General features: G+C 40.7%; 2 protein-coding genes across 3 annotated transcripts; both read right to left on the minus strand.

The window, feature by feature from the left end:
* blm (BLM RecQ like helicase) lies at positions 1 to 7,750 on the minus strand. Of its 2 annotated transcripts, XM_079162482.1 has the most exons (22): positions 7,494 to 7,750; positions 6,860 to 6,920; positions 6,160 to 6,769; positions 5,934 to 6,069; positions 5,672 to 5,775; positions 5,431 to 5,545; positions 4,696 to 5,345; positions 4,067 to 4,243; positions 3,834 to 3,952; positions 3,618 to 3,731; positions 3,412 to 3,510; positions 3,169 to 3,317; positions 2,982 to 3,088; positions 2,549 to 2,709; positions 2,187 to 2,382; positions 1,879 to 2,069; positions 1,641 to 1,785; positions 1,328 to 1,527; positions 1,015 to 1,210; positions 801 to 923; positions 504 to 702; positions 1 to 396 (listed from the first exon to the last, which is right to left on the minus strand). In XM_079162482.1, exons 1-22 carry the CDS (start codon positions 7,586 to 7,588, stop codon positions 207 to 209), a joined length of 4,137 nt encoding a protein of 1,378 aa, XP_079018608.1. In that variant the 5' UTR covers positions 7,589 to 7,750; the 3' UTR covers positions 1 to 206. The 2 variants fall into 2 exon arrangements, with proteins under 2 accessions (XP_079018608.1, XP_079018607.1); XM_079162481.1 differs by having other exon boundaries at positions 6,160 to 6,920.
* A 962-nt stretch (positions 7,751 to 8,712) lies between these two features.
* On the minus strand, positions 8,713 to 13,015 carry ctsh (cathepsin H). Its single transcript, XM_079163785.1, has 12 exons — positions 12,825 to 13,015; positions 12,624 to 12,655; positions 12,282 to 12,387; positions 12,118 to 12,188; positions 11,897 to 12,001; positions 10,650 to 10,736; positions 10,498 to 10,553; positions 10,306 to 10,387; positions 10,137 to 10,205; positions 9,950 to 10,056; positions 9,101 to 9,226; positions 8,713 to 9,021 (listed from the first exon to the last, which is right to left on the minus strand). Exons 1-12 carry the CDS (start codon positions 12,886 to 12,888, stop codon positions 8,952 to 8,954), a joined length of 975 nt encoding a protein of 324 aa, XP_079019911.1. The 5' UTR covers positions 12,889 to 13,015; the 3' UTR covers positions 8,713 to 8,951.
* Positions 13,016 to 14,751: the final 1,736 nt, after the last annotated feature.

The raw sequence follows: 14,751 nt of genomic DNA on the forward strand, positions 1-14,751 counted from the left end.
TGAAAAGCGACAATTTGCAACAATCAATAAAACATCTGGACAGACATGACAATAACTGTACAGAGCATAAATAAACAGTTTTAGAGGTTTCAATAAACAGTTGGGATCTAACTGCTAAATACTTTAAACCCAATCGAACATAAACTGGTTTTAAAGTGGAGAGACAAAGCAGTTTGCTATCCTAGAAGTCAGATCAGAAGACGGTCTTAGCCCAAGTGTGAAAAGGCCGGCTTTAAGAACGGTCTCTGGTTGGTTTGAGGGGTCGGGACAGACATGAAGCCCGGCCTCCTGCTAGCTGAAGCATCTCCCGTCGAGCTCCTGGACCCCCGGCCTGCAGCACTGGATCCACCTCTGGAGCCGGACGACGACCACGATTTATTGCTGCTGTAGCCACGACTACACCACCACCGCAAGACAGAAGACGGAAGAAAAGAGGAAATAAGCTGTTTGCTGCACACGATCTCCAGCTATATGACAATATGTGAGACCAACACATTACAGACCCTTTAGAGTTGGCACTTGTGTTGCCGTAGGGTTTTCTCTTCTTGGAATATTTGAAGAATGGAGCTTTCTTCCTCTTCTGTCCCTGCGCAGACTGACTACGGAAGTACGTGGAGGACTCTGGGTCGTCCTCGTCATCTCCGTATGAGCGACCTTGTGCTGCGTCTATCCACCCGTCTCCACCGTTGGCGGTCTGTTCCTCTGTAACAGAGACGATGTAGGATTAATACCACAATGTGCAGAATTGTAAGGACGTGCAAGAACTTGAAATATGCAAAAACTACACTTTGTTCCCTCACCAGGCAGCTGCCACTCAGAGTATTTGTCTAGGACCTGAATGACTTCAGCTCCATACTTCTCCAGTTTGTCTTCCGTCACGCCATCAATTTGTAGGAGGACTTCGGGGTCAGGAGAAAGCTTCTCTGTCCACGTGAAGAAAAAAAAAAGTTCTAACATGCTTCCTGTATCATATGAGCTATTTAAAGCAAATTCAACAATTGTCTCAGATATTACCAGCTATCTTTTTCAAGGTAGCAGTAGAGAAGATGTTGTAATAGTGAAGGCCAAACGCTTTCCCCAGCTGCTTGCACAGATCGGTCAGCTCCTTCAGACACTCCTGAACCTTCCCGTCTCTCTGGGAGACGTTCTCGGCAACAGCAGCTTTATGTTTCCTGATGCTCGACGCACTCTCGGTTTCGTAGAACTCCACCTGCGATGAGACAAGTGCTGGTTAGTTTTTAATGTTTTCTTATATACATTTAAACTTAATCAAATGTTACATATCTAGCTCTTCATGCTGCCCAACAGTGGATACAAGTCAGGTTACCTGCATGTGCCCAGACAGCACGTTCGTGGCTTTGGGTCCAGCAGAGATGTAGGACACAGCTTGGTTGTTGTTGGTGATGTAGAGATCCTCCTCCAGGACGTTGTCCAGAACCAGTTTTTTGAAGAGACGGTCAGTATTATGCTTTGAGTAGGCTCCTCCCATCCCAAACATTCCTGTCTGGATCTTGGCAGATTTAGACCCTGAGAGAAAGAAACCATTCACAGTTCACATGGAGTACAAACACATCAGGACCTCATGCAGGATTCACGATCGCTAAATTACTTTTCATCCCAATCACGTGCATTTACTTTACCTATAAAGATGTCCACCAACATATTCAGCGTCAGTCGGTTCTGCTGGGCAGTCCTGCCAAACCGTGATCCAACTTTCTCGCAGTTCTCCTGAACAAACCTCACAATCTTCTTCACATCTTCAGTGACATTTCTCATCTTGTATTGCTGCACACAGGAACAGTCAAACATTGTTGCTCAGTTAGAAACGGCCCGGTAGGTTTGAAATTTGTAATGATTAAACAAAGAAATGATTCCTACGTTGGGTCTGCCACAGTTGTCACAGCTGACGTCTCCGTGTTCCTTACAGAAGCTTTTGTTGAAGTTGAACTCCCCAAAGTATGCGAGCAGCTGAATTCTTCTGCACTCCATCAGGTTCTCACAGAAGTGCACCATGCTGTGCAGGTTGTTGAAATGAGTGGCCTTGGTGTGTCGGTCCCCTTCTTTGTCCACTGTGATTTAAAGAAGAGTCATCTCAGTCTACATTGACTGATATATAGTTATGATTGATGGAGGAAAAGAAAATCACACAACCAGAACTAAGAAGGGACTAGATTTTGGTAACATACTGCCGATGATCCTCTTGATGCGGTGGACGTCGGCGTAGGAGTAGAAGAGAATACAGTGAGAGATCTCTCCATCTCTGCCAGCTCTCCCAGACTCCTGGTAGTAACCCTCCACTGACTTAGGCAGACTGGCGTGGATCACGTAACGCACGTCAGGCTTGTCAATGCCCATGCCGAAAGCTATGGTGGCACAGATGACCTGGCAGACAAAAGGAAGCAGTGAAACTAAGGCAGTGTGAACTTTAAAAATTGGAAAAACAGCTACTGGCTTGCAAAATGTTACCATTTTTAGGTTTCTTGCTTTGTATCCAGCTCCATCTATTAGTAATTCTTACATCAGATCAGTGAGTGAGTGGTGCGCTCACCTGGCAGCCGTCCTGGTTGATCCACTTGCTCTGCACATATTCTCTGTCACTGTCACTCAGGCCTGCGTGATACGACAGAGCTGATATCCGGGCCGCCTGCAGACTTTTGGCCGTGGCATCACAGTCCCTACGTGACAGGCAGTAAACGATGCCAGAGTCACCTGTGACAGATCAATGAAGACAGTCAGAGAGTAATCACTGACTAAATATTCCCCACGGGAACCATTCAAATCATGGTCATGCTACTTACAACAGCTATTAAGCATTTGACAAAAGCATTGATTTTAAATTATTTCTGTTACAAGCTCAAGAGCTTGATATGCTTTATAAAACACCACAGACCTGAGACTGTGAGCTGAATCTTCAACAAAACAGCTATGGCAGTGTTTCCGAAAATAACCAGGATTGGAGAAAGTACTTGTGAATTATTTACGTGGGTAGTGCTTCTTGATCCAGTCGATGCAGTCCTCTGCGACCTTTTTGGGTTTCTTGGGCAGGACAGCGTACTTCAGGTTTGTTCTGTTGAAACTCATGGTGAACCTGAAAATATATTGGATGGGAAAGCTGTTGGTTGTTTGAATTCAAGAATGACGAAATAGAAGTCATTTAAAAGCACGTACACCTGCGGCCGCGTCATGTTCAGCTGGTTGAGGATGTCTTTCTGAACGCGTGGGGTGGCGGTGGCTGTGAGGGCGATCATCGGCACGTTGGGGAACTTCTGACGCAGTTCATGTAACCTCTTGTAGTCCGGACGGAAATCGTGACCCCACTAAAAAAAAGATTTAAGGACGCGGGATGATTCACAAGGGCCGTTGCAAAAATAAAAGCAAACTGCAGATTGTGTATAAAGCAGATGAACACACCTGACTGACACAATGGGCTTCATCGATGACAAAGCGTGCCAGAAGGCCTCGCTCGTACAGGTTCTGCAGGGCGGAGATCAGCTTGTTACTTGCACTCACCTTGGGGAGAAGAGAGAGGCATCAGTTACTACTAACTGTGTTTATAGCAAACAAGAAAACACACTCACTGACTCCAACATTTAGAGTGTAAATCAATCAGGTCTCACCTTTTCAGGAGTGACGTAGAGAAGTTTAATGATGGGGTCATTCCTAGAGAGCTGCATATAAATCCTCCCTACTTCGCTGTCACTTATACTACCAGAGAGGCTCGTCGCTGGGATCTGAAAATGAAACGTTGCAAATTAAATACACCTTCTGGGTAACACACATACTTACTGTGCACTACTACTTCCTACTGATCCAATAGGAGAAACCATACTCACGTCCAGTGTAGTGAGTTTCTGGATCTGGTCTAAGATGAGAGATTTGAGTGGGGAGATGACAACAGTGACTCCCGGTGACACGCAGGCAGGCAGCTGGTAGCACAGGCTTTTACCCCCACCTGTAAATACATCAGGTTCAGAGAAACGTGGACATTTTCACAGCTGAAAACATCCCAAATCTATTGTTGCATCGCTAGGATAAAACGTTTCTGTAACTTTTGATCAATACTAACCTGTGGGCATCAAAACAAACGTATCTTCGGTCTGAATCGTCGCATTAATTGCTTCAAGCTGATTGAACCTGAATTGATGAAGACCAAAACGCTTGTGAAAAATCTTCATCATCTCCTGTGAGTGGGGGAAGTTGAACCCTCTGAAGCGGTCGTGGGCTGGGTTTCTGAAGGTGGGTTCTGCATTAGAAAACATTAAAACCGTGTCAGTAAAACACAGCACAGGACCGTAAACTAAATATCCTGTTTGCTTGTTTTGTCCAACAGTCCATAACACAACAGCATTCAATCAGCCACCATAGAAAAATACAAAATGCTATTAAAAAAAAGACCATTATTACATTATGGGTCGATTAATCCACTATTAGTTTCAGCTCTAAATGATATCTTTATATCAGATTGTAGAATTAAACTAATGATGACATCTTGCCGTTTTAGAGAGCAATTAACACATTCAAAGACTGACCAGGTTGGTGAGAAAATAACTTAAAATATCTACTTAAAATAAAAATATATACATTTTATAGTGTGATACAAATTACAAACTACAATTCATCCGTTTTAAAAGTTAAATTGAGTGCAGTTTACTGCTTAAAAAAGGACAAAAATGCATTGTACAGGCCATGGTTTACCAGGAGAGGAGATCTTTGCAGGCTTTGGTGCAGGTGTTGTTGGCTTCTTCTCCCACGGAGACATGCTTGATCCCCTTTCTTTCACTGTTGTAGTCACGGTGCTGGAGTTTGGGGGTTTGTCAAAGTAATCGGGGACATCGGCGTCATTAAAGTCATCTATGTCAAAGTAGTCAGTGTAAAAGTCATCTAGCTCCATGTCTTCTGTTGCGTTACCGGCTGCTGGAGTATTAGATTTGTTCTGAACCACCGTCTCTGGCTTCTTGGGTGAGAAGAAGAGATCTGAAGCATCCAGGTCTGTGCTCGTTTTCTTAGAGAAATTAAAAGATGGCTCTGCGAGGCTGTGGGTTGATGGAGAGTCACTCATACTCCGATTTGTCACATACGCTGTCCCGCTGTTCCTGCTATTCGAGGGCATCATGTTAAGAACACTGTCCGAGTGATCAGAGTCACAGTCCACCGAGATGACTGAAGATCTCCTGAGCGGAGGAGGCTTGTTGGAGTCCACAGGCACGGAGCTGCTGGATGACCCAACACTCAACGTCAAAAAGCTAAAAGAAGAGTTTCCTTTAAAGCTGGATTGAGAAATCACAGTGCTGTCTGGCTGCTGCATCCTCAATACATTGCAACTCCCAGTTGCAAGAATCCTCTTCCTGGGGGAGAAAGGCACGATGTTAGCAATTATACGGACATATTATCAAATAACAACAACGCCATTTTCCAATCAAATGTACACACCTTTGAGCCCGCTTCAGCAAAAGCTCACCTCCACAGGACAGAGCTATGACTTCATGTTCAGGGATGGAATCAACCAGAGAACAAATGGACTGCATGATACTGAAAAGCTGCTCATCTGTGACGGGATCAGAAACAAGAAATAGCAAAAACAATAATGAACGGGGACAAAGAATGGAGTTCTGCTTTGCTAAATAAAATGTGCACATGATCTGGACAAATCAGAAAAAGGCATTACACCCACTTGTTTTGTCTTTTGAGTGGTTATCATGGGATTCATGTAGTGTGGTGATGGGTCTCTTCGATTGCACAGGACTGTCTCTGCTTTTAGCATCGGCTGATTTAGTTCTGTTTGAGATGAAAGAAAAATGATGTCCCGCTTTCTTTTTTTAAATTCTCTTTTAGGTCAAATAAAATGCCCATGGAGTCCAGGAGTGCCATGCTTCACATTGTCCCTTTTCACACAAAAATGTAATTATTTTAAATAATAAATTGAAAGAACTGACCTTGTATGCCATGCAGAAGTAGTATTAGATATCTCATCAGGGATTGGAGAAGGGGGAATGTAATCAAGATCATCTTCAGGCTCTGAGTTGTCATCGAGCTGTATTACCATCGGGTTGATCCATTTTTTCTTGTCATCTAAAATGCAAAAAGATATAGCATGCGTTTATAGTATAATTCAATGCTTCTCAGATCCATATCTGCCCCACAATGTAAAATAGAAATTACCTGTCATTCCTTTGAAAGGCTCGAGCACATCATTGTTGTCCTCTTCACTATCACTCACGACGGGCCTCAGAGGATGTCTTCTGGTCGTTTTTAGTGGAGAAACTTCACATTCAAACTCCGCTAATTCCTTATTCAAACTAGGTCCTGGTGAAGCTGCAGCTTTGCAGACCCTGTGCTCCAGTTCGTCTGTTTCCATACAAGATTGTTCACTTTTGGAAAGACCATTCCTGTTTGCAAAGCTGTTGCTCAACTGCGGCATCACAGATAGTTGTGTTTTTTCTTTACTAAAAGATGATACTGGATTGGTCCTCTTCCCAGATAGTCCTGAACTAAAAGAGTAATTTTTGACAGGAGTTACAAAGTCATCAGAATCATCCCAGTCATCCATCGGGAATCCAAGAGACGCATCCAGACTTGTGGAACCGCCTCCACTGCCACCAGCAAACAGGTTGCCAGGTTTAGTTGGAGCTGTCGTCACTTTAACAGCAGACGCTGCTGAAGGAGTCAGGCCGGCAGGAGCACAGTTACCTGCTGGGCTGATGGAGTCCGACTTGCCTTTTGAACTTGCATGGAAGAAGTTGCTGATTTGGGATTTTTGAGGTCTCTCAAGCTTGTTTGAAAATGTCAAAGGAGATTTAGTCACCAAATTGTTCTTAGAGACATTGACATTCCTGTTTGCCAAAACATTAGAGCACATTACCTTGGTTGGGACTTCCACCTTGGTTGTACCTGACAAGGACTTCTTTTTGAAAGAAAAGGCCCTGAAAAATAAACCAGTGTGAAATTATTAAAACATAATCTGACAATTAAGATCAAAAGGCATGATTCCCATTAACCTGGAGATTGGCTTAAGAAGATAGTCAAATCTATATTTTTGTTTCTCTTTAAATTTGGAAACAAAAATTAAATTTTCTGTATTTACTGTATCTAACTGACCAATAAACCTAAACATAGCAGACATTAACAATTGGCTTGGTTTAAGCATTAATATATATATATGGAGATTATCCAGATTTTTTTTTAAACCAGGAATCAGACCACAAGATCTCAGATCAGTGATTACAGCTAAAGAATTGATATACAATGAAAGTTAGTAGCTATAGGAAACACTTGAAAACATTACATGAACAGTCAGCTAAATTACTCTTTTGGACTACATAGTGCAGTATTGTTCCTGTATGACATAAGCGTGCCAAATTCACACCTGAAACCATTCAGACTCTAACGAAGCTAACTCTGTTGTGTTTATCAGTTAGCACAGCTGACAGCACAAAGCTAACCGTTCGCTAGCTGCTGTGGCGTTAGCGTGACGTCGCTGTAACTTTAAGACTTACCCCAGTTTGGGTTTAGCCAGAGACAACTTGCTTTGAGCAGCATTGCTGTGCCTCGCCAGCTGCTCCTTCAAGTTATTTTGCGGAAGACAAGACATTGTTGTTGGGAAGAGGCTGAGCTAGCGAGTGTTAGCTTGCGAGCAGCCGTGTGGAGCTCAGTTCAAGCAGCGGCGGACAGTTTCTTCAGCATTGCTCGTGACACAGAATGACGACGATACAAGACAAGTCGCGTGCTCAGTTTGTCCGGTTACACTTCATTAAACGTTTACAGTTTTATCGACTAGCTTCACTGCTGCAGCTCCTCTCTCCAGGAGTATGACGTAAACACACCGACTACGGATTTTGCGCCTATTCCCCAAACTCCTCCTTATTGGCTGAGGTCGAGCAGGACTGAGAAGTCTGGGAAATGTAGTCTTACGAAATGGACAACATGATGTAAAACTTGAGGAGGTAGTGGCTGGATAATATCCGGTATTGACAGGTTTCTCTCAGGTAAATCCTTATGTGCCGTTGAGGTTGAGGGATGTAAAAACACGAAATTGTAATACATTTTTTTAACCAAAAATAATTATTGTTGCTGGACTTATAATCAGTATTTTACGGAGCCCTTTGAACTACAACATGACTCTTGGCGGGTCTTGTTTACTGTATTTGGGGCTTCTAATATCAACTATTCTTGACACAATGGTCCAGTTTTACCCTTAATTCAAGGTTCAGTAAAATAGGCAGTTGAGGTTAGCAATAAAGGTAATCTTATATCACAAAGGGATTAAACAATGTATGTTAATGTATGCACTCTCTTTCTTATGGAAGCCCATTTCCTCCACTGTGATGAAAAAAATAAAGATCCTGTAAGTCATTATAATGAGAAACCTTCTCAAAATGACTTAACATCTCATAACTATGACTTATAATAGAGATATACTTAGTCATAATTCTGAGATAGTATCTCATAATTCTGAGATACTTTCTCATCATAGAGAAATACTAAGAGAGAAACTATTTTGAGAAAGGTTCTCATTACAATGACTTACAGGATCTTTATTTGTCCATCACAGTGGCGGAAATGGGCTTCCACACTTTCTAGAGTTGTTTTATGTAATCATGGGTGATACCTTTCTCAATTATTAGTATTAATATAGCCAGCCATCATATTTGGGCACTATGCGGTGCAGACAGCTGCAATATATTTGTGATAAAAAAAATACTCAAACCAACAAAATTCTATATTTTTTATTTTAATTGCATGAATTGAATGATTGGTACTTGAGTGATAATTTCAGATGTATTGATCTGTGTATTGATACACTTTCTATTGATATTATGGAATCGGCTTGATTCATAGTGTAAAAACCCACTGTACTGTACATGGAAGCAAAGTAGGCTACTGGTTATATAAAAATCACATGTTTGGGCTCTGCTCTCCTTTCAGCCCTTTTGCAGTTTGCTGTCACGCAGAAATCAAACCACCGGGAAAGACGAGCAGGCAGCGAGTCCACACATGTTCTTCCCACGCTCCATGAGGAAATATCTGTAAGGGGAGAACATTGTTTTTATCTTAGGATACATTTAGTAAAACTGTCCTGTATGCGGTTAGATAGAAGACTCACCCTCCAATCCCCCAGCCGGATCCCCATGAGTTCTTTACAATCCAGTAAGGGGTGCCACTCTCCTGTCCATACCCGACTGCTAACACAGCATGGTTCACCTTGTCTGAGGTCTTGTGACATTCAGTGCTGAAAGGAAAAGGAGAAGTGAGTTAGATCCAACTTTATACACGACTGTTTGGATAAAGAATGAGGAACTAAACACGGTCAAGTCCAACAGCTTTACTGACAGAAAAGGCCATTGTAATTGTTATTTAAATGCTCAGTGTACAGATACAATTTAAAACAAAAAACTATTACATATGTATAAGCCACTGTTTTCCCATATCGTATCCATGTGACAGTACTACATTTCAATTTGTCTCAATATTTTGTTTCCATTTTGGATATTTGGTGAAATTTGATTCTAAAAAAACACAGCTAATGTTGACAAATGCCTGAGTAACTTGGCACGCACTCCATGTGTTCGTGCATGTGTCGAAATTGCACAACTAAGTGGAATCAGCTTCCTCAGGTTTGTCAAAACTTAGAAAATGTTGTGATTTAGTGACGTGAGCTCCACCTCAAAGAGAAAAACAGAAAAGAAAAAAACTATGGGCTAAACAGTATTTACCCCCCAAAGAAAGCATACTCTGTATACTATTTATTAACCAGATAGCATAGTACATATTACCATGGAAAGGACTGTACCTTTATACACATTTATGTCATTCTAGTGGCCATACCCACTCACATTCATGTTTATTGGTCACCATTTTACGGTGCGCCCATAAGTGTAAAAAAGCATGAACACTGACAAACAAATCATTTTTCCAGAGCATACTGGACAATATTTCCGTGACTTCTGCTCACCTGGTGTACACGCCCTGGGAGTAATGCATGAAGTCAGAGGTCACCTCGAAGGCAAGGCTGACAGGGTTGCGTGTGGCGACCGCATCCACCATCCCCATCTCATCATACTGTAACAGAAGAAAACTGTAACTCACAGGCTGTTCAATAAAGACATCTATCTCGTGGACAGATTCTGATGTTTGCTCACCTCGGTTATGTTCACCACCTCCTTCACAAATGCAGCTGCTAGTTGAGATTGATACACACAGATATCATCCTGATTCATCAAAAACATAAAAAGACATTAAAAGACATTGAATATGTGACTTAAAAGTCAAAGTCAGTTTTCCTTATTCTTTAGTTTTGTTTATAGTTACAGAAGCTGTGTATGGGTAGTCCTTCTCTGTCATGAGTCCCTTGTTGTACATGATGTATTCAAATGCTTGACTGGGAAGGCCTCTAGAGGACACATTAAGATCTCGTTATAAAACTGTGTCCGTGGTGATGCACTCTGCTGTAGTTATGGGTAAATTATTAAAAAAGGTAGGAGACGTCAGTGTGACTCTCACCCGTTACATCCATGGTTGTTGAAATCCTGAGCGCAGTCGACCAGCTGTTGTTCTGACTAAGTGACGTGAAAATGAAAATGACAATGACAATGGAACTATAGGGTACATTTTTCATACAAGTGCAGCAGTTTTGATAGAGAAGTGAAAGTCACCAGCGGTACAAGCTTCCCTGTGCCGATGGCGGTAACGGACTCCAGACATCCAGTCGTGGAAAAAGTCCAGCAGCTACCACAATTTTTCTGCAACAAAAGAAGATAAAACAAAAAGACATTTGATTTATGGAATGAATAAGATTCATAGACCTTCTTTCACAGAAAACATGTTGCAGCAGGAAAAGAACAGGTGCAACTAATAACATTAACGATGACAAATTGCATACTTTGTTAAAGAAATTTCTTGCAAGTTTTTATCATTTCTTATTGTGTCTTATTACCTCAATGTAAGTAGTTTGGCAGCACCTAGTGGTAGCTTTTGGTGCTAAACCAGCGTCACCTGACCTCGACTCTCAGGAAGTTCTCGTTGAAGGCAGGTGTGGTGAAGCCACGAGGAACCGCCGATTGTTTTGGGTATTTTGGCTGGTTTAATCTCAGTTTTGTTGTTTTATTTCCCCACTGATTTAAAGTTTTTGGAAAGGCCTGTTTATTTTGGGGATTTGATTTTGTTTTGAAGCAGTTGAGCCTGACCCACCAACTCAAATACACCATTCAAACAACCCTTGGACCACCGGAACCATCATGGACCATCCAACAGTGAGTAACTAACTAACTAACCGGACAGCGCGTTGATCACATCTAACGTTATGGCGTCTGTGGGCAGCAACGCATTGAGTTTAGAAGCTACAACATACACCATACTAAGTGTAAACAGAATAAATACTAATCTTTATGGTATACATGCTTTTAAATTAGTCTACAGGAAATAAATATACTTTCCGGTTTTACACTTACAGGGAATGATGTCAATTAAACTTAACAGAGACATGCAAACGTTTTGGGCTGTTTCACCGCTATCCCAAAAATGTTGTCTTTTTTTCCTGCTGTGAGCAGCTCTTCCAATTCCTTTGTGCATTGCATTGTAGGAGAATTGTGTCTATTTGCAAATTCAAAGGTTTTTTTGTACACATAATGGCTGTTAATTGTGATGCTTTTCTGTTGCAAACACACTACCAACCAATAGTATTGTACGCCTATGCCCTGGGACACATGCAGCTAAGAGGACTGTCACCTAGTTTGTGACCCACTGGATTCAGGCTGGACTATAATATTATCGACAGCTTGAAACTCTTATAATCTGCTGTTACCCAGCAACAACACAACCTACTGTGAACTTTGAGATCAATAACTGAAGATGAAATATGCGTATGTGTGTGTGTGTGTGTGTTAGTGCAGTTAAACTTCACCTGATTCTTCACGTCAGTTACATAGTTTCCTTTCTTTCTCCAGTCGATGGAATCTGGAAGTGGTCCGTCGCTGCTGAAGTAGTTCCCCTTGGTAGCTGAACAGTTCTATAAAAGATAGTATGCAAAATAATGATCCTCACTGTGAAAAAAATATATACATATATTTGCAAATTATTCATGTAGGCCTATATATATATATATATATATATATATGGTATTACCTGTGACTCAGACCAGAGGAAAGTATTTCGAAATTCGCTGAATGTCATGTCTGAAAACTGGTTCAGCCCCACTGCAGGAAGAAACATGAAACATTGCTCAACACATTTTACTGTGGATCATATGAAAAAAAAACAGTGCATGCGATAACAAGCTATTATCTTACTTGTGAACGTATGATTTCCTTCATTGTGTTTGTCAATCTTCCTCTTGTTCTCAGAGAATATCTGGAGTCTCTCACGGTACTCCTCCACGCTGTACGCTCTGTTGTGCTTTAAACGGGGGAGTTATTGCTGTTTTATATATACACACACACACACACAGTAGGCCTATATTAAATATGGGTGATGAATGATCAGCTAATATGGTTGTAATCATGTAGCTCACAATTCAACATTGCACTTATGAGTCGTTAAGTAACAATGCTCGGGATTTTTCCCTGCAGCTCACTTCCTCATTTGTAACTCACTTGCTACACATTGATTGATATATATACAGTATAACATACCTGTGCCATCCATGACTTGAAGTGAAACTCGTCTGAAAACAAGTCACATTGTTCAAATGTTGCCGATGGAATACAGATAATTAGGCGATAAGAAACGGACGAACGCCATGCAGGTTAATGAAGTGAAAGTTAACACAAATAATGCAACCAAAAAAGTACGTGTAGGCTTCTGTACGAAAACGGACGATTGCAGCAGCTTACCTCGATCAGACAGGTGAAAAGCCGAAGCTGATGCCAGCAAACCAAACAAAAGCAACGTGTTCATCGTGATCACTTCGACTATTAAAGCTTTAGACAACAACAGCTGAGGTGCTGAAAGTGAAAGAAGTGATTGAGTAGTCACGAGGTGAACGGCTGTCTCAAATTCCCCTACCGACAAAAGTACATGAAGGAGAACGAATCAACCAATCAGTGTCATAGCGCCCATAAACCGAAGAGATGTGTTCTTCCTCTATTCAGGAGATTTATTTCGTTGTATTTTGAGGGTTCATCTTGTATCGCTAGAAACGTATTAAAACAAATACTAAAAATGCCCTCTTTGTTAATTTAAAGGTATAATGAGGTGATAATGGTCAAACCGTGTACATGTTAGGTCAGAGGTTATTTAATGGTTAGATATGTTATTTTTCTCTCCCACAAATACCTAAACTAAGGAAACTGTGCACAAAATGGATGATATCAAGGCTTAATTAATCAGGTGTACTGACTAGTGTCGAACAACCAGGCAATAAATATCCTAAAAAAATCATTATACCATTTTAATGTTGACTTATATTAAAGATAGTATTTTAGGAAAATTTACCACAAAACACAAAAGCATAACTAAGGTGGTTCCTGCTTGTTATGAAGAGGGGCACCTGTGTCAAAATTGTAGTTGTAGTTTATATTGTGGTCACATATTCATAAATAAAGTTGTGTTTGATTAAACTTCCTCAAACTAACTGACACAAAGAAAACTTTGGGTAAGATAGTCTTCCAGCATAGCATTGTATCGGATCATATAATAAGGAGGGGGACTCAAAAACAATGTTTTGCCCCTAGGCCAGGTTCATCCAGCCAACATTTATATATAAATTGGCATTAAAATACATACAAAATAAATGAATACGAAGAGATAACAAACCCTGACGTAATTGGTACCTCCACATAAAATTGAGTGACTTTCAATTTATTGTGAAACTCTGGAAGTGACACGTTATATAACCTGACAGTAACTTGTGTTTCAGCATACAATTATACGTTAACTACGCAACATAATTTGTTTTTCTTCTTTTAGGTAAAGCTGAGATTTTACACTTTTGTCCACTGTGGGCTTCATGGACAGAGAAATGCTGTTAAATACTTATACAGATTTTATTTTGTTTCATTCTGAGTGAAAATGGTGTCCACTGACAGATGATCTACAAAAACACTTGAGACAAAATGCCCCTGATATAAAATGGATTTATTAGCAAGAGGTTACTGGGAACATATTCTTGTTTATTTGTTATTATCATCATCATATATTATCGTTTGTTAACTTTTCATTTTTCTTCTTACAAAACTGGTAATATTTCTTAAGGTGTGGAAACATGAGGGTTGAAAGATAATTTTCATACCACTGGGTATTGCTAACAGCAAAATGTTTATTTGTTGATATACCTTTATAAGAGTATGTGCGTGTATAAGTGTATACAGTATAAGTATATAGTATTATTCTGTCTGTGAAGGTGTTGCATGCCTGCCACATGAGCTTCAAAAGTGTACTGTACATACATAGTAAAAATACATACAAATATTCACAGAATAAGCACTACGTTACTATATTCCTGCTAACAGAAATGGTTATAGACAGGATTACAGTATTAATGCAAAACACTTTGAAGTTGTCTCCTACCTCTAAATCATGGTTTCAGGACCACACTGTTGTAGCGTTTCGTGTTCAAGCTTAAGATACAACTTTTCTTTTTTTTGAAAGGATTACACTGTTCCACATTGAGAAATATGCAGGGTTGCATGTACAAAATGTACAGCACATCTCAGTGAGGTGAAATAACAACAAAGTACAAAATACTTTCCCATTTTCATATAAAGAGCAGTTCACTCTCTCTTATACTACTACAAAAATAGTGTTTGAATGCTGCAGGCA

This window comes from Pholis gunnellus (genome assembly GCF_910591455.1).
Source record: "Pholis gunnellus genome assembly, chromosome: 7".
NCBI classification, from domain to species: Eukaryota; Metazoa; Chordata; class Actinopteri; order Perciformes; family Pholidae; genus Pholis; species Pholis gunnellus.